Source organism: Oncorhynchus mykiss, chromosome 1 (assembly GCF_013265735.2).
Source record: "Oncorhynchus mykiss isolate Arlee chromosome 1, USDA_OmykA_1.1, whole genome shotgun sequence".
Classification (NCBI taxonomy): domain Eukaryota; kingdom Metazoa; phylum Chordata; class Actinopteri; order Salmoniformes; family Salmonidae; genus Oncorhynchus; species Oncorhynchus mykiss.
This window is the reverse complement of record NC_048565.1, coordinates 13332727-13352847: the sequence shown is the minus strand read 5'-3', so window position 1 is coordinate 13352847 and position 20121 is coordinate 13332727. Positions and strand designations below refer to the sequence as shown.

Sequence of the window (20121 nt, the reverse complement as noted above, 5' to 3'; positions counted from 1 at the left end):
AACAGATTCTAGCTTCAGTAATGTGACTTTGTAGTGTAGACCGCCGGTGGCACGCGCAGGCTCCGACGCAGCGGAGATATGGTTTTAGATGCATCCCTCCCTTCTTCAGCGCATGTCATTGGAGACTTAATTAAATAGACGGCAGTTCAGTGAGAGTGAACGGTTTGCTGAGTTGATCTGACGCATTCAAACAGCATCGAACACTCAAGATGCGTGTCCTTCTCTATTGGATTATTTTCGTGACGTCTTTGGCTCCATCTGTAAGTATTTGAAGTGCTTTCTTCCACAATATGACTTACTGTACACAGATGTTGAGGACCGTATTGTGCATGCATTAGCCTCTAAAAGTGTAAACAACTGCCGAAGCATTGACAATTAGGGTACACGCATGTATACAGAATAGGTTATCGCCTACATGTTTTGGATAACTTAAAATGTCACGTGTATGATGAAGAAATACGCTGTGTACAAAACATTAAGAACACCTGCTCCTTCAATGATATAAACTGACCAGCTGAATATAGGTGAAAGCTATGATCCCTGATTGATGTCCATTGTTAAACCCACTTCAATCAGTGTAGATGAAGGGGAGGAGACAGGTTAAAGAAGGATTTTTTAAGCCTTGAGACATGGACTGTGTATGTGTGCCATTCAGAGGGTGAATGGGCAAGACAATATTTAAGTGCCTTTGAACAGGTTATGGTAGTAGGTGCCATGCTCACAGCTTTGTGTCAAGAACCGCAACACTGCTGGGTTTTTCATGCTCAACCATTTCCAGTGTGTATCAAGGATGGTCCACCACACTCAGTGTACACTTTCATTCATCCCTTTATTTCCTTTTTTGAAATATCAAACTTTGATGTAGCTGTGTATAAAAAATATATGTATTATTTTTACCCCCTTTTCCTACCCAATTTTGTGGTTACGATCTTGTCTCACCGCTGCAACTCCCCAACGGCTCGGGAGAGGTGAAGGTCGAGTCATGCAGCCTCTAAAACGTGATCCGCCAAACCGCACCTCTTAAAACCCACTTGCTTAACCCGGAAACCAGCTGCACCAATGTGTTGAAGGAAACACTGTTCAACTGATGACCGAAGTCAGCCTGAGGCAACCGGCCCACCACAAGGAGTCGCTAGAGCGTGATGAGCCCATTATAATTCATTTGAAAGACTGCAAGGAGATAGCTATATCAAATTTTAAGTGTGTGTCTGTACATGTGTTTTGCGTGTGTTTGCGTGTTTGTGTGAGTGTGGAGGGGTCTTTCATTGGCGTAATTAAATCCATGGCACGAAAGCCCCATAATGAATGAGTTTGTGCTGACACTGATTGTCTTCTAATAAGCCCTGCTCCTCCCCTCTATAGGGAAATTATAATTAAAGTAATTCTTCAAGGTTAATGTTAATCCCATGGGACTACGTGGTATCTGCAGAGTAATGATGTGATTTATTAATGAATGTTGTTTGTGCCACAAGGCAGTCACCCTATATCCACATTTTGAAGTGTAGCCAGGCTATTAAATGAACTGTATCTCAATCATGAAATTAAAAGTAGACTGTGTTCCCATATAAAAGTAGGATTTGTGTTAGCCTGGTGGTCCCAGATCTGTTTGTGCTGTCTGTTTGCAGACTCCTATGGCTGATGTGTGGCAATGACAATGACCATATAGCCTAGTAGTTGACAAGACAACACAATTAGATCTTGGACCACCAGGCTAGGTTTGTACTAAATTGTTGTTGGAATATACTGGTCATATATGACCGTGTTGGCTTTCCTCTTCCTCCACATGGGTGGGCCTATGGTAGCCCCGGGGCCAGTCTGTTTGTGCTATCATGCCAACTCCTTGTCATGCCAATGACAATGTCGTGTTCAGCTTTTCAATGACAGCTATGTCGTTTGCAAGAGCACAAACAGATGGGACCAGGCTAGGCATACGGTGCTCTGATTTAACTAGAACCAAGGGTGATGTTGTCTCCGTCAAAATGAAATGTGATCAGTGAAAATTAAATGGTGTTCTTGGCCCATTCACTTTTGCAGAGACACCTAATAACCTATCTCTGGTCCACAACGTTAGTGTGAATTTCTCCATGCTCATTAACAACCTTGATTAGGAGCTCACACTAACGACATGGACCAGAGCTAAAAATAGCCAAGCAAATACTCTATGTTCAGCTTGGAGGGTTATGACTGATTCCACTAGCCATTAGAGTCTGGTTACCAATGAACAAACTTTATCTCCAAAGGTTTATGTATGTGACATCTGCCAAATTAAAACCATATTCCTGTCCCAAGCTAACAGTATGACAGTGTGTGTGTCCAGGATAATAATGGACAGAGTGATTACCTAACTAAGCTTGGTGGTGACAACAGAGTGATTCACTAACTAAGCTTGGTGGGGACAACAACAGTGTGATTACCTAACTAAGCTTGGTGGTGACAACAGAGTGATTACCTAACTAAGCTTGGTGGTGACAACAGTGTGATTACCTAACTAAGCTTGGTGGGGACAACAACAGTGTGATTACCTAACTAAGCTTGGTGGTGACAACAACAGTGTGATTACCAAACTAAGCTTGGTGGTGACGACAGTGTGATTACCTAACTAAGCTTGGTGGTGACAACAGAGTGATTACCTAACTAAGCTTGGTGGTGACAACAGAGTGATTACCTAACTAAGCTTGGTGGTGACAACAACAGTGTGATTACCTAACTAAGCTTGGTGGTGACAACAACAGTGTGATTACCAAACTAAGCTTGGTGTGACAGCAACATTATGATTGCCGAACTAAACTTGGTGGTGACAGCAACAGAGTGATTACCAAACTAAGCTTGGTGTGACAACAACATTATGATTACCAAACTAAGATTAGTGGTGAAAACAACAGAGTGATTACCAAACTAAGCTTGGTGTGACAACAACATTATGATTACCAAACTAAGCTTGGTGGTGACAACAACAGAGTGATTACCAAACTAAGCTTGGTGGTGACAACAACCGTGTGATTACCAAACTAAGCTTGGTGTGACAGCAACATTATGATTGCCAAACTAAACTTGGTGGTGACAGCAACAGAGTGATTACCAAACTAAGCTTGGTGTGACAACAACATTATGATTACCAAACTAAGCTTGGTGGTGACAACAACAGAGTGATTACCAAGCTAAGCTTGGTGGTGACAACAACAGTGTGATTACCAAGCTAAGCTTGGTGGTGACAACAACAGTGTGATTACCAAACTAAGCTTGGTGGTGACAACAACAGTGTGATTACCAAACTAAGCTTGGTGGTGACAACAACAGTGTGATTACCAAACTAAGCTTGGTGGTGACAACAGAGTGATTACCAAACTAAGCTTGGTGGTGACAACAGTGTGATTACCTAACTAAGCTTGGTGGTGACAACAGTGTGATTACCAAACTAAGCTTGGTGGTGACAACAACAGAGTGATTACCAAACTAAACTTGGTGGTGACAACAGTGTGATTACCTAACTAAGCTTGGTAGTGACAACAGTGTGATTACCTAACTAAGCTTGGTGGTGACAACAACAGAGTGATTACCAAACTAAACTTGGTGGTGACAACAGTGTGATTACCAAACTAAGCTTGGTGGTGACAACAACAGAGTGATTACCAAACTAAGCTTGGTGGTGACAACAGAGTGATTACCTAACTAAGCTTGATGGTGACAACAACATTGTGATTACCAAACTAAACTTGGTGGTGACAACAACATAGTGATTACCAAACTAAGCTTGGTGGTGACAACAACATAGTGATTACCAAACTAAGCTTGGTGGTGACAACAACAGAGTGATTACCAAACTAAGCTTGGTGGTGACAACAACAGAGTGATTACCAAACTAAGCTTGGTGGTGACAACAACAGAGTGATTACCAAACTAAGCTTGGTGGTGAGATGTGACTGCTCGTCTCTTACCTCATTCCATTCCGATGACCCAAGACCTCTAACTGCAGCATAACGAGAAATAATTCTAAACACTGATAATAATAACAACAACAACAATAATAATTATAATATGGGTCTCTCTGGTTATCTGTTCACCCTCTCCTGTTCTCTCTCTCTCTCTCGCTCTCTCTGTCACACATGAATTAATATACTGGAGACTATACATCCCTCTCTCTCTCTCTATTTCGTTCTTTCGTTCTCTTACTTTCTCCCCCCCTCTCTCACTCTACAATCGCAGATTTGGCGAGAGTGGAACGTTCCATTTACCGTCTGGAGTTATTTGTCAAGAGAGCTCTCTTATTTGTCCATCTCTATGGCTACGTTCCAAATGGTGCTACAGTACCTCTCTGCCCCCATGGAAACATCTGTAGAATTTCAGGAACACACACACACACACATCTGTCTATCTTACCCTCTTCTCTCTCTCTCTCTCTCTCTCTCTCTCTCTCTACTCCAATGTTTCCCACAGTTGTGTCAAGTTGGCCTGATGTTCTTTGGGTGGTGGACCATTCTTGATACACACAGGAAACTGTTGAGTGTGGGGGGGAAAAAGCAGCGTTGGCCTGGCCATGCTACCATACCCCGTTCAAAGACACTTAAATATTTAGTCTTGCCCATTCACCCTCTGAATGGCACTCATACACAATCCATGTCATAATTGTCTCAATGCTTAAAAATCCTTCTTTATCCTGTCTCCTTTAACAAGTGATATCAATCTTTCACCTGGATTCGCCTGGTCAGTCTATGTCATGGAAAGAGCAGGTGTTCTTAATGTTTTGGATACTCAGTGTATATTTCCTCTGTGGAATTGTGAAAATAATGATAATGCTCTGTTAGTGTAAGAGCTGTTGGAAAAGACCACCTGAAATGTTAGCCTGTTTTGGTGGGATGGAGTTTTGGCCTGCCTGGTGACATCACCAGTAAATTAGTTAATAGACCAATAAGAAAAAGAGTTCCAAACCTCTCTGCCAATAACAGCTAGTTTTCAGTTTTCCCCTCCCCGCTCAGGCAACTTCCAAACAGTCCTAGCAAAATTCTCTCTTAAGAAATACATTTTTGCTAAGAAGCTATTTTTGTTTATTTTTGACCATTTTAATTGAAAACATTTACAGTAAGATACTTAATTGTTACCCAGAAATGATTTGATCTATATTTAACTAGGCAAGTCAGTTAAGAACAAATTCTTATTTACAATGACGACCTGCACCGGCCAAATTGTGAGCCGCCCTATGGGACTCCCAATCACATCCAGTTGTGATACAGCCTGGAATTGAACTAGGGTGTCTATAGTAAGGCCTCTAGCACTGAGATGCAGTGTCTTAGACCACTGCACCACTCGGGAGACCCGTATTAACATACAAACTGCTACATTGAAACATTAACCGCTCTTTATCCCTCTTCCTCTGAAACATTTCTGTAGTCAGATTGAGACAGAAAGGCAGTGCAAACAAAATAACCAGGTAACTGGGTCAAGTATTACAAAAATTACTAAAAAGTGTTTTTACCGACAAAGTTAGAAGTTGAGCATTGAACTCCACCATGATATCTGACTGATTTTATTCAATTGTAGCACTTTGCTCTTCACATCAGAACATTTGGTCACATTTGGCAATGCACCCAGAGCGTTGGGCCAGTAACTGAAAAGTTGCTGGTTCCAATCCCCGAGCTGACAAGGTAAAAATCTGTTGTTCTGCCCCTGAGCAAGGCAGTTAAGCTGCTGTTCCCCCTGGGTGCCGAAGATGTCGATTAAAGCAGTCCCCCGCACCTCTCTGATTCAAAGGGGTTGGGTTAAATGCGGAAGACAGATTTCAGTTGTACAACTGACTAGGTATCCCCCTTCCCATACACCCTTAATATGGTATGACATCAGATTGTATTTGTCACGTGCTTTGTAAACAACAGGTGTAAACTAACAGTGAAATTCTTACTTAAGGGTCATTTTCCAACAATGCAGAGTTAAAGATAAGATAAAAATATAAAATCAAATTAGAAATAGTGACACAAGGCATAAATACACAGTGAATAACTATAACGAGTAAAAAAAATAACATGGCTATATACAGGGAGTACCAGTACCGAGTCGATGTGCAGGGGTACGAGGTAATTGAGATAGCTATGTACATATTATAAGGATTTGTGAAGCATCTTTAAAGTGCTTATGAAGATGTTATGTATGCTACATAAAGCCTTTAAAAGTTGTAATGCCTAAAGTGGGACTGAAAGTTTCTATTGGGTAGCCTTCATTTGAAGAGTGAAGAATTGACAGGAAACAGGAAAACAAAATGTAACCTTTTTCAGTGACAAGACTGACATATGGATGTGTGTATGAGAGAGACCCCGACCAACCTGTGAGTTATCTACACTTTTCTACTCCAGGGAGATTATGTCGTCGTTGTGCCTCGGCTTATCCAAAGAAATAAAGTCCTTTATCAGAATCAACGTGACCTGGTTTTTCAAAACGACAATTATCCATTTTATAGCAACTGCCAAACCAGGAGACAATAACGTCTGGTGGGAAATATTCCCATATGGTGAATTTGACAAGCGTGTTACTGACACACACATGTTGTTATTGTTGATGATATTGTTGTAATGAAGCCAATAAGAGCAACCAGTGTAAATGCTCTACACAAACAAGTTCAAAGGTCAATTACAGTAGTGATGTGGTTAGCATTAGCTCTCTTAGCGTTTTCCAACATGACCGACAACATGACCTGCATATCTTACAAATGTAAACATAAACCCTGAGATTATTTTAGTTGAAGTGACTATGCCACTAACTACATCATACAGAACACACATTGCTCTCCTCTTCTGGTATCCTTTTTTCTCTACTCTTCTACCCAGAGACTTGTAATTACCTAGTTATTAACCCTACTAACCTAACAGTGATCCAGACAAACACAGAGTGACTCTACTCTGCTTATGCTCAGTTCCATATTGATCCCTAGACCCTAACCCCTAGCCCTACACCTTAATCCTAACCCTTAGACCCTACACCCTAGGCACTACTGTAGATCTGAGAGGATTGGATAGATGGAACCAATAGGCCTATGGCAACCAATTAGAACCAATAGACCTATTGCAACCAATCAGAAGTGATTACCGTAACGCTGCTATGTAGCCAATCCTCTGAGATTAAGACAAGTGTCTAGGGGGCGATATGGAATTCAGAGTGTGTCGGTAAAAGCCACGAAACTGTCCGTGTCTGAAATCTGTCTTGCCTACTACTTACTAAAATTATAAGCTAACTATATAAGCTAACTTTTTTTGATGAATTTAAGCAAAATTCCCCAAATTAACTCCCCATGGAGAACTTCCAGAAAATGTCCGGAAATTTCCAGGAAAGTTTCCGACCCTTTGCAACCCTAGTCAAAATCGAGGGAAAGATGAACAGAGCAAAGTACAGAGAGATCCTTGATGAAAACCTGCTCCAGAGCGCTCAGGACCTTAGACTGGGGTGAAGGTTAACCTTCCAATATTACAACGACCCTAAGCACACAGCCAAGACAACACAGGAGTGGCTTCGGGACAAGTCTCTGAATGTCCTTGAGTGGCCCAGCCAGAGCCCAGGCTTGAACCCAATCAAACATATCTGAAGAGACCTGAAAATAGCTGTGCAGCGACGCTCCCCATCCAACCTGACAGAGCTTGAGAGGACCTGCAGAGAGGAATGGGAGAAACTCCTTAAATACAGGTGTACCAAGCTTTTAGCGTCATACCTAAGAAGAATCAAGGCTGTAATCTCTGCCAAAGATGCTTCAACAAAGTACTGAATTAAGGGTCTGAATATTTATGTAAATGTGATATTTTCATTTTTAATACATTTGCAAAAAAACAACTGTTTGTGCTTTGTCTTTTGTGTGTAGATTGATGAGGGGAAAAATACAGGTTAGAATAAGGCTGTAATATAACAAAATGTGGAAGAAGTCAAGGGGTCTGCATACTTTCCAAATGCAGAGTATGTCCATCCACACAACCACTCAACATATCCTAAAACTAACAATTCCACAAACATACTCTCACACACGGAAATGGAAGAAATATGCGTGTGTTGCTTCCTCCAGTCCTCCGTTCACGCAGGCACACGCGCACACGAACGCAGGCACACGCGCACGCGAACGCAGGCACACGGGCTCACGAACACAGGCACACGGGCGCAGGCACACGCGCACACGAACACAGGCACACGGGCACACGAACGCAGGCACACGGGCGCAGGCACACGCGCACGCGAACGCAGGCACACAAAATGTTTTCCCCGTACCTGCTTAGCCTTGTAAAGAGCACTGTATATATTATACTTCCCACCTAGAAGATAATGGTTTCATATGTCTGGTTACTTTATCTGATCATCCAGGCACCACACAATCATCTCTGCAGGTGTAACTGAGCATCAGACGCTTAATATTCAGGCTTTCCTAACTTGAAATTCATAAAACTCTTATCAACATTTGCATAAAATAACACACCAACAGTAACTCTTGAACCGTTCAAATTAGTCACCAAACCAACTTTCACATATTCAGGCTATCTTGTCCACCGCCACAAAAATACTTTTTAAAGAGCTGAAGCAAGTCACACAATTTTACTTCATGGAAAATGACCATCTAGTTTATATGTATATCTTAGATGCTTTTATAAAACGCAATTTATTTTTAGAAGGACTGTAGGTAAAGGGACTGTAGGTAAAGGGACTGTAAGTATAGGACTGGGTGTATAGGACTGGATGTATATGACTGTACAGTAAGTATAGGCAGATAGATTGATGGAAAGATAAACTATAGTAGATAGATCCATAATCGGCATCTAATGTCAAGGTACAGGTACTTAGTAATTCAGAGCAGTCTAGGCCTAAGTTAAAGGGCTCTAAGGGTTTGCCTATGTACATATTGACTTCAGGCGACTTGGCATGACAATGACCTGCGACCCTAATTGAAACGAATGTGGCATTTAGAGAAAACTTAATGAATTAATGTCTCTCGCTCGCACTTCCTTTCACCTGTCTCAGTAACCTACAACACAAGGCCAAATCTACACTGGAGTTGCTTACCAAGAAGACAATGAATGTTCCTGAGTGGCCGAGTTTGACTTAAATCTACTTTAAAATATATGTCAAGACCTGAAAATGTTTGTCTAGCAATGATCAACAACCAATTTGACAGAGCTTGAAGAATAAAACAAAAACAAAAAAACTGGCAAATGTTGCACAATCCAGGTTTGGAAATCTGTTAGATCCGTGACATACCTAGTCGATGTCCAATAGTACGAGGGAATTGAGGTAGACGTGTACAGTTGAAGTCAGAAGTTTACATACACTTAGGTTGGAGTCATTAAAACTCGTTTTTCAACCACTCCACAAATATCTTGTTAACAAACTATAGTTTTGGAAAGTCGGATAGGACATCTACTTTGTGCATGACAAGTAATTTTTCCAACAATTGTTTACAGACATTATTTCACTTATAATTCACTGCATCACAATTCCAGTGGGTCAGAAGTTTACATACGCTAAGTTGACTGTGCCTTTAAACAGCTTGGAAAATTCCAGAAAATGAATTAATAGCTTTAGAAGCTTCTGATAGGCTAATTTACATAATTTGAGTCAATTGGAGGTGTACCTGTGGATGTATTTCAAGGCCTACCTTCAAACTCAGTGCCTCTTTGGGAAAATCAACAGAAATCAGAAAAGACCTCGGAAAACAAATTGTAGACCTCCACAAGTCTGGTTAATCCTTGGGAGCAATTATCAAACTCCTGAAGGTACCACGTTCATCTGTACAAACAATAGTATAAACACCATGGGACCACGCAGCTGTCATACTGCTCAGGAAGGAGATGCGTTCTGTCTCCTAGAGATGAATGTACTTTGCGAAAAGTACAAATCAATCCCAGAACAACAGCAAAGGACCCTGTGAAGATGGTGGAGGAAACAGGTACAAAAGTGTCTATATCCACAGTAAAACGAGTCCTATATCGACATAACCTGAAAGGCCTCTCAGCAAGGAAGAAGCCACTGCTCCAAAACCGACTTAAAAAAGCCAGATTACGGTTTGCAACTGCACATGGGGACAAAGATCGTACTTTTTGGAGAAACGTCGTCTGGTCTGATGAAACAAAAATAGAACTGTTTGGTCATAATGACCATCGTTATGTTTGGAGGAAAAAGGGGGAAGCTTGCAAGTCGAAGAACACCATCCCAACCGTGAAGCACATCGTCATGTTGTGGGGGTGCTTTGCTGAGGAGGAACTGGTACACAAAATAGATGGCATCATGAGGTACGAAAATGATGTGGATATATTGAAGCAACATCTCAAGACATCAGTCAGGAAGTTAAAGCTTTGTCGCAAATGGGTCTTCCAAATGATCAATGACCCCAAGCAAACTTCCAAAGTTGTGGCAAAATGGCTTAAGGACAACAAAGTCAAGGTATTGGAGTGGCCATCACAAAGCCCTGACCTCAATCCTATAGAAATGTTGTGGGCAGAACTGAAAAAGCATGTGCGAGCAAGGAGGCCTACAAACCTGATTCAGTTACACCAGCAATCCTACCAAATACTAATTGAATGTATGTAAACTTCTGTCCCACTGGGAATGTGATGAAAGAAATAAAAGCTGAATTAAATCATTATCTCTACTATTATTCTGACATTTCACATTCTTTAAATAAAGTGGTGACCCTAACTGACCTAAGACAGGGAAGCTTTACTGGGATTAAATGTCAGGAATTGTGGAAAAACTGAGTCTAAATGTAGTTGGCTAAGGTGTATGTAAACTTCTGACTTGAACTGTACATATAGGTAGGGGTAAAGTGACAATGGGATAGATAATAAACAGTAGCAGCAGCTTATGTGATGAGTCAACAGGGTCATTGCAGATGGTCCGGGTAGCTATTGGTCAACTATTTAACTAACCATTTAGCAGTCTTATAGCTTGGGGATTGAAGCTGTTCAGGGTTCTGTTGGTCTTGTTGGTTAATTTTCCTTTCTCTGACATTCGGGATACAGACTCTGTCAATGTCAAGTTGTTTTGTGTTCTTTTTTTCCTTGGGAATAGCCACCTTCAAATTTCAAAAATGTCATTTCATCTGGGTGCACTTAAAATGAATAATAAAATGTGCAGACATCTCAGCTAGTAGATAACATTCATTACTTTCTTCAATAGCCATTCAGGTGGGTTCTGGAGGGAGACGTGAGTGTTCTTCCATACACTTAAGAGAAGAATGATTGGTTTTGTTTCTATGGTTTCAACTTTTGGTTCAATATTTGCCTCACTTTCTGTTTCTCTTTCTCTCCCCGACCCATCTCTCTCGCCAGGATCTGTCCAGTCTGCACCCAGACTGCGAGTATATATTACAGCTGGAGAGAGAGGAGCGGCATTGTCTTCAATACATCGCAGAGCATGACAACAACCACAGTACACTAGGTATCCATGTCACTATCGTCTTAGAATGAGCCATTACATTTTCTCACTCTCCAGTTTACTGCTCATCTCAATGAATAGTCAGTCATAATATGATATACAGTATGTTCACATGTAAACATGAGAGTCTGGCATTGAATAAATGGTTTATAGACAATAGTTTGTTGAAAGAGCAGATTCCAAAACGATTCTAGTGTAAAAGTAGTAAGTGTATTATAAAATAACAAAAGAGAGGAGCTACAGTGCATAGTTGAGGTGATCTATCCCTTTAAGGCCTATATACTGGGCATAGTTGAGGTGAGCTAGCCCTTTAAGGCCTATGTACAGGGCATAGTTGAGGTGAGCTATCCCTTTAAGGCAGGGGTGTCAAACTCAAATACCCAGTGGGCCAAAATGTAAAACCTGAACAAAGTCACGGGCCAACATTGAACAAATTAACCTTTTAATATGGACCCAAACAAGTTTTGCTTTAACATTGAATATGGAACAAGCATCGCTTATTACCATACAATATATAATTTAATAGTGGAGACATGCAAAATCGAATTTCAAATGAAAAAACACATCAATGGCATTAATTTATTAAATAAATAAAATTTAAATAAAAATTGTATGCCTCTTTTCTATTTGCAGCCTTCTGATTTAAATACCAAAATAAACTTTTTCCACTGGCTAATAATTTTACAAATAAAATGATAATAAATCAATCAACCATTCAAGCCCATGCCTTGTAGCAAGAAAAAGTGCATAAAGAAAACATTAATTATTGCACACTGGTCTAATCTGATGTGCCCAAGCCAGATACCTGGCATCTCTTCTTGGATGCTAGTTCATCAATGTCTGGGCTCAAGCTCTGAGCTGAAGAAATCCTCAGTATCGAGCGAAGATGTTCATCAGTCAGACGTCTCCTGTGAGTTGTTTTGGTCATCTTCATCGAGGAGAAAAGTTGCTCGCAGAGATAAGTGCTGCCGAACATGGAGAGCATCTGAGCAGCTTGGGTGCGGAGATGAGGCATTGTGTCAGGGATGAACCGTGGAGACTGTGCGGCGCCCACAGCATCATACTTTGACTTCAGCGTGTCGTTGAACTGGAGTTCAATCAGCTCCATTTGGATGTTGGTTGGTGCATTTTCCACATCAACTGCGAAGGGATTACTAAGCAGTTCAAACTTGCATTTCTGGGCATCGAAGTCGGCAAATCGCCGGCTAAACTCAGCGGCGAGAACACTGAGTTTTTCAGCAAACTGTGCGCATGGGAACACGGCGGTAGAGATCTGCGCTTTTATGGATTGGCAGCAGGGAAAATGGCAAGGGTTTCCTTGCAGCATCTGATTCTCCCACAGGCACAGTTTAGTTTTGAAGGCCCTCACTGCAGCGTACATGTCTGTGATGATGCGCCCCCGCCCCTGAAGCTGCAGGTTCAGCGCATCGAGATGGCTCGAGATGTCACAGAGAAAGGCCAGCTCACACAGGAACTTTTGCTCCCGGAGCTCTGCTGTATCCTTCCCTTTGGTTTCCAGGAATTGACATATTTCCTCACGCAGCTCGAAACATCTGTTCAGTACTTTTCCTCTGCTTAGCCATCTCACCTCTGTGTGATACGGCACGTCTGCGTATTCCGAACCACACTCCTCCAGAAAAGATTTAAATTGGCGGTGATTTAGACCTTTGGCTCTTATAAAGTTAACTACCTGTGTTACTGTGGTCATAACATGTTCCATCTTTAGGGCTTTGGCACACAGTGCTTCCTGATGTATGATGCAGTGGTAAACAGTTAGCTCACCTGCACAGTTCTCTTCCCGCATCTTCTCCCGAACCATGCCCACCAGTCCACTCTTTTTACCGCACATCGCTGGCGCACCATCTGTCGTTAATCCAACGAGTTTATCCCACGGCAGCTTTATTTCAGTTACACATTTGGAAACCTCCTCAAATATTTCATTTCCTGTGGTTGTGCCATGCATTGATTTGAATCCTAATAGCTCCTCCGTAACACACAGATTTGAGTCCACTCCACGGATGAAGACTGACAGCTGAGCAGTATCAGATGCGTCGCAGCTCTCATCCACAGCGAGGGAGAACGCAACAAAATCTTTTCCCTTTTCCATCAGCTGGTCATACAGATTGGTGGCAAGATCACATGTGCGATCAGCTACTGTGTTCCTGCTCAGGCTCACGTTTGAAAATGCTTGTTTTTTCTCTGGGCATACGAGGTCACAAACCTTCATCATGCACTTTTTCATGAACTCTCCCTCATTAAAGGGCCGGGCTGATTTTGCGATCTCTGCTGCCACTATATAACTAGCCTTTACAGCAGCCTCGCTTTGGGATGTGGCTTTTTTAAACATATTCTGTTGTGAAACCAAACTTCTTTTCATCTCCTCTACTTTCTGGCTCCTTTGAGTCATGTCCAGGTCCTTGTATTTGTCATGGTGTTTCGTTTCATAGTGTCGTCTAATGTTGTACTCCTTACTTACAGCCACGTTGACTCCACAAACAAGACAAACAGGTTTGTCTTTTACATATGTAAACAGATATTCTGCCTCCCACTTGTCCAGAAAGCTCCTGTTTTCTGCCTTTCTTTTCGCCATTTTTGGGAAGGGTTAGCTCGCTGACAGTTGTAGCGTCTATGTTGCTATGACTACTGTCACAGAGGAGAGAGCGTTTCTGGGTCCTGTCCTGATTGGCGCGCGAAAACAGCAGAGCATTATGGGATTCGTAGTATTAGTGGTGAATGCGCTGTATAATACCGGCGGGCCAGCTCTAGTAGTAATTTGGTATTGTCTCGCGGGCCAAATATAATTACCCCGCGGGCTAAATTTGGCCCACGGGCCAGAGTTTGACACCTATGCTTTAAGGCCTATATACAGTGCATAGTTGAGGTGAGCTATCCCTTTAAGGCCTATATACAGTGCATAGTTGAGGTGAGCTATCCCTTTAAGGCCTATATACAGTGCATAGTTGAGGTGATCTATCCCTTTAAGGCCTATATACAGTGCATAGTTGAGGTGAGCTATCCCTTTAAGGCCTATATACAGTGCATAGTTGAGGTGATCTATCCCTTTAAGGCCTATATACAGTACATAGTTGAGGTGAGCCAACCCTTTAAGGCCTATATACAGTGCATAGTTGAGGTGATCTATCCCTTTAAGGCCTATATACAGTGCATAGTTGAGGTCAGCTATCCCTTTAAGGTCTATATACTGGGCATAGTTGAGGTGAGCTATCCCTTTAAGGCCTATATACTGGGCATAGTTGAGGTGAGCTATCCCTTTAAGGCCTATATACAGTGCATAGTTGAGGTCAGCTATCCCTTTAAGGTCTATATACTGGGCATAGTTGAGGTGAGCTATCCCTTTAAGGCCTATATACTGGGCATAGTTGAGGTGAGCTATCCCTTTAAGGCCTATATACAGTGCATAGTTGAGGTGAGCTATCCCTTTAAGGTCTATATACAGTGCATTCAGAAAGTATTCAGACCCCTTCCATTTTTTCACATTTTGTTACATTACAGCCTTATTATAAAATGGATTAAAATACTTTTTTTCCCCATCATCAATCTACACACAATACCCCACAATGATAAATAGAAAAACAGGTGTTTAGACATTTTTGCAAATGTATTATAAATAAAAAAACAGAAATACATGATTTACATAACTATTCAGACCCTTTGCTATGAGACTCGAAATTGAGCTCAGATGCATCATGTTTCCATTGATCATCCTTGAGATGTTTCTACAACTTGGAGTCCACCTGTGGTCAATTCAATTGATTGGACATGATTTGGAAAGGCACACACCAGTCTATTCAAGGTCCCACAATTGACGGTGCATGTCAGCGCAAAAACCAAGCCATGAGGTCGAAGTGACCAAGAACCCAATGGTCAATCTGTCAGAGATTCAGAGTTCGTCTTTGGCGATGGGTGAACCTTCCAGAAGGACAATCATCTCTGCAGCACACCACCAATCAGGCCTTTATGGTAGAGTGGCCAGACAGAAGCCACTCCTCAGTAAAAGGCACATGACAGCCCGCTTGGAGTTTGCCAAAAGTCACCTAAAGGTCTCCAGACCATGAGAAACAAGATTCTCTGGTCTGATGGAATCAAGATTGAACTCTTTGGCCTGAATGCCAAGCATCATGTCTGGAGGAAACCTGGCACCATCCCTATGGTTAAGCATGGTGGTGGTAGCATGGGGGATGTGGGGATGTTTTTCAGCGGCAGGGACTGTGAGGCTAGTCAGGGAAAGATGAATAGAGCAAAGAGATCCTTGATGAAAACCTGCTCCAGAGCGCTCAGGACCTCAGACTGGGGTGAAGGTTCACCTTCAATGAGGACAACGACACTAAGCACACAGCCAAGACAAGGCCGGAGTGGCTTTGGGACAGGTCTCTGAATGTCCTTGAGTGGCACAGCGCAGAATGCTCAATGAGGTTAAGATGAATCCTAGACTAACAGAAATCTCTGGAATATGCTAACATCTCTGTTGACAAGTCTACGATACGTAAAACACTAAACAAAAACGGTGTTCATGGGAGGACACCACGGAAGAAGCCACTGCTGTCCAAAAAAACATTGCGGCACTTCTGAAGTTTGTATAAGTGCACCTGAATGTTCCACAGCACTACTGGCAAAATATTCTCTGGACAGATGAAACTACAGTTGAGTTGTTTGGAAGAAACACACAACACTATGTGAGGAGAAAAAAAGGCACAGCACACCAACATCAAAACCTCATCCAACTGTAAAGTATGGTGGAGGGAGCATCAGGGTTTGGGGCTGCTTTGCTGCCTCAGGGCCTGGACAGCTTGCTATCATCGACAGAGAAATGAATTCCCAAGTTTATCAAGACATTTTGCGGGAGAATGTTAGGCTATCCGTCCGCTAATTGAAGCTCAACAGAAGTTGAGTGATGCAACAGGACTACAACCTAAACACAGTAAATCAACAACAGAATGGCTTCAACAGAATAAAATACGCCTTCTGGAGTGGCCCAGTCAGAGTCCTACCTCAACCTGATTGAGATGCTGTGGCATGACCTCAAGAGAGCGGTTCACACCAGACGTCCCAAGAATATTGCTGAACTGAAACAGTTTTGTAAAGACGAATGGTCCAAAATTCCTCCTGACCGTTGTGCAGGTCTGATCCGCAACTACAGAAATGTTTGGTTGGGGTTATTACTGCCAAAGGAGGGTCAACCAATCTCTCTCTCTCTCTCTCTCTCTCTCTCTCTCTCTCTCGCTCTCTCTCTCTAAGGTTGTCTACCGTTCTGGGACTCTGTGGTGTGCTGGCCATATGCTGCAGTTGGTGAGATGATCAACACAACCTGTCCTGCTGTCTTCTCTTTTTGGGGGAATAACACAGGTGCAGGTGACATTTGTGTATGAGTTCACATAGTGGGTGGTACAGTACAATGATATACAGGTAATATGTTATGGTTTTTCTCTTATACAGTAATTATCTTCGTCCGTTTTCCACTGGCTTTCAATCCCTGTCAGTCACAGTGACTGACAGCCCATAGTCCCGCCCCTCATGGGGGTTCTGTTTCTCATCCCCGGTGACCCCTAACCTTTGGCCTCTACCTCAGCAGGGTCAGTCAGCAGAAACTGCACCAGCATCGGATGGTCGCGACCCTTCCCCCCGTACCACACAGCCTGTAGTGTGGGCGACGACGTTCCCATTCCAGAGGTGAAAGAGAGTTTAGAGATAAGGTTCAGGGGTAGGGTTGCAAAGGGAGGGTATATTACTGGAAACTTACCAGTAAACAACCAACATTTTGGTAACTTTCAAGGAATATATGAATTTATCGATGACATCTAGTGGCCTTTTTGGGTATTTATTACAAAATTATTACAAGTGTCTGTAATTATCTCTGGCCCTCTGTGTGGCCCCATCACATGTAAAATATATATAACATCAAATAAGATCATTTAAAAATGTATTTAAAATACCATGATAAAGCTGTAAACATTATCCTAAATATAAACCATCAATGTAGTGAACACCATTGGTTTTCAGGGTTTCATAGTCAAATAATGGTATGGTGTTTAACATGTCAATGTTGTAAATGTTTTGGGGCCAAACTGGTGGCAGTTGTGAAAAAAACCTATAGTTGGAAATCTCATTCAAGTCATGGGACTGATATTATCATCATGAGCAAAAGCAATTGGTTTTCTACCCAAAGTTGCAAAGACAATTTTATAAAACACAAGAGACCAGAAACATTTATAAAAGGGTGTGGTGGCAGTAGCAGGAACAGCGACATCTAGTGGGCAACACTTGGTACTGTCACACTCATTTATGGTAAAGATTGCAAGTGACTTCAATGGCTAATTTCTCTGAACAGGGGGGATAAAAGTCACCATGTTCAAAGGGAGTGCATTACAAAGGTTGAATTATCAATACTCTAAGCAACAGCTCCATAATACTTTCAATCAATCAAATGTATTTAAAAAGCCCTTCTTACATCAACAGATGTCACAAAGTGCTTATAGGTAAACCTAGCCTAAAACCACAAAGAGCAAGCAATGCAGATATACAGTAGACGCACGGTGGCTAGGAAAAAAAACTAGAAAGCAGGAACCTCGCTGTGCCTGTGGAGATTAAAAGAGTACGTGGCCATTAAGACTAGACTGTTCCTCAAGATGTTCAAACGTTCCTAGATGACCAGCAGTGTCAAATAATAATCACAGTGGTTATAGAGGGTGTAACAGGTCAGCACCTCAGGAGTAAATGTCAATTGGCTTTTCATAGCCAATCATTCAGAGGTCGAGACAGCAGATGTGGCAGAGAGAGATGGAGGGTTAAAACATCAGTTCCGGGATAAAGTAGCAGGTCCGGTGAACAGGTCCGGTGAACAGGTCCGGTTCCATAGCAGCAGGCAGAACAGCAGAAAGGTCGACTGGGGAAGGGGACAGTCAGGAGTCGTCAGGCCAGGTTGTCCTGAGGCATGGTCCTTGGGCCTAGGTCCTCTGCGAGCGAAGAGAGAGATGGAAGAATTAGAGGAAGAATGCTTAAGATCACACAGGAAACCAGATAAGGCAGGAAAATTTCACCAGATAAGACAGACTAACTCTTTGGGGGTGGTGTAACGTCAGTGACTTGACTTCTGTCAAGACTTGATGCACCCCTCCTAGGGACGGCATGGGAGAGCACTAGCAAGCCAGTGACTCAGCCCCCCTGCTCTTAAATATAAGTCAAACTAAATGCATGCTTTTCAACCGATCACTGCCTGCACCTGCACTACTCTGGATAGTGTTTCAGGAATTATTATCTTATCTGTTTCTAACTACAGAAACGATTTCAGAATAATCTGAGTGGGTGTCATGGTTTGCTGAAATGACATGGAATGACCCCAGAGCCTCAGAGCTGATTTAGGATCAGGTCCCCCTGTTCATATAATTGTACTTATTATGATCTAAAATAGAGAACTGATCCTAAATGAGCACCCGTACTCTGAGAGGCTTCATGAGTACAGGTCCTGGTGTCAAGTGGGAGTGCCGATATAAGATCTGTTTGTTTTTAGATCATAATGAACAAAAGTATATGGACATGGTGAAGCTGATCTTAGATCAGTTCCACTACTCTGAGCCTGAATATGGGTTCTGATCTCTATGTGAAACCTATGCAGGACTCCTACTTTGCCACTGTCAAGCTGATCTACACCATTGGTTACGGCACCTCCCTGGTCTTCCTCTTCATCGCCGTGGTGATCCTATTGCTCTTCAGGTAGGAGGAGGTCAAAGGTCACAACAGGAGATTGTTTTGAGGTCGTTGTTGGGTGAAGAAAAATAATGGCTAGAATTTGCATACTCTACTGTAATACAGTAGAGGGGGGTGGCATACTAAAGCCGAGTGGTATAATTTATGATCTCAGTAACAAACACCTGCTAACGCCAGCACGCACTCTCTCTCTCTCTCTCTCTCTCTGTCAATTCAATTTCAATGTAAGGGCTTTATTGGCATGGGAAACATATGTTAACAGTGCCAAAGCAAGTGAAGTAGATAAACAAAAGTGAAACAAACAATTAACAGTAAAAATGACACTTCCAAAAGAATAAAGACATTCAAATGTCATATTATGTCTACAGTGTTGTAATGATGTGCAAATAGTTCAAGTACAAAAGGGAAAATAAATCAACATAAATATGGGTTGTTTTTACAATGGTGTTTGTTCTTCACTGGTTGTCCTTTTCTCGTGGCAACAGGTCAGGTATTCTGCCACTGTGTACTCTCTGTTTAGGGCCAGATAGAATTCTAGTTTACTCTGTTTTTTGTTATTTCTTTCCAATGTGTCAAGTTATAGTTTTTTTGTTTTCTCATGATTTGGTTGGGTCTAATTGTGCTGCTGTCCTGGGGCTCTGTGGGGTGTGTTTGTGAACAGAGCCCCAGGACCATCTTGCTTAAGGGACTCTTCTCAACATATTATTGTTTCTAAACCTGAGGCTCCCCTATTGTTGTACTATTCTCCTTGACCTAATTTTAATGTCTTTCAATTGTTGGTCGAGAAGTGTGGTCCTTCGTCCTGACAGTGTTTTGTGTGTGTGTGTGTGTGTGTGTGTGTGTGTGTGTGTGTCCTCTGTCCTGACGGTGTTGTGGGTGTGTGTTCTTTGTCCTGACGGTGTTGTGTGTGTGGTCCGTTGTCCTGACAGGGTTGTCCTGACAGGGTTGTGTGTGTGTGTGTGTGTGTGTGTGTGTGTGTGTGTGTGTGTGTGTGTGTGTGTGTGTGTGTGT

The 20121-nt window shown here is 42.2% G+C and overlaps 1 protein-coding gene across 1 annotated transcript in view; it reads left to right on the top strand.

Moving 5' to 3' along the window:
* The first annotated feature begins 86 nt into the window (after positions 1–86).
* The window catches only part of LOC110539125 (growth hormone-releasing hormone receptor-like), a 45431-nt gene continuing 25396 nt past the window's right edge, over positions 87–20121 (top strand). The window contains exons 1-5 of the mRNA XM_021626148.2: positions 87–260; positions 11283–11391; positions 16645–16752; positions 16979–17076; positions 19019–19116. Coding sequence (XP_021481823.2) covers positions 210–260; positions 11283–11391; positions 16645–16752; positions 16979–17076; positions 19019–19116 — 464 coding nt within the window. The 5' untranslated portion in view covers positions 87–209. The remainder of the gene's footprint in view (positions 261–11282; positions 11392–16644; positions 16753–16978; positions 17077–19018; positions 19117–20121) is intronic.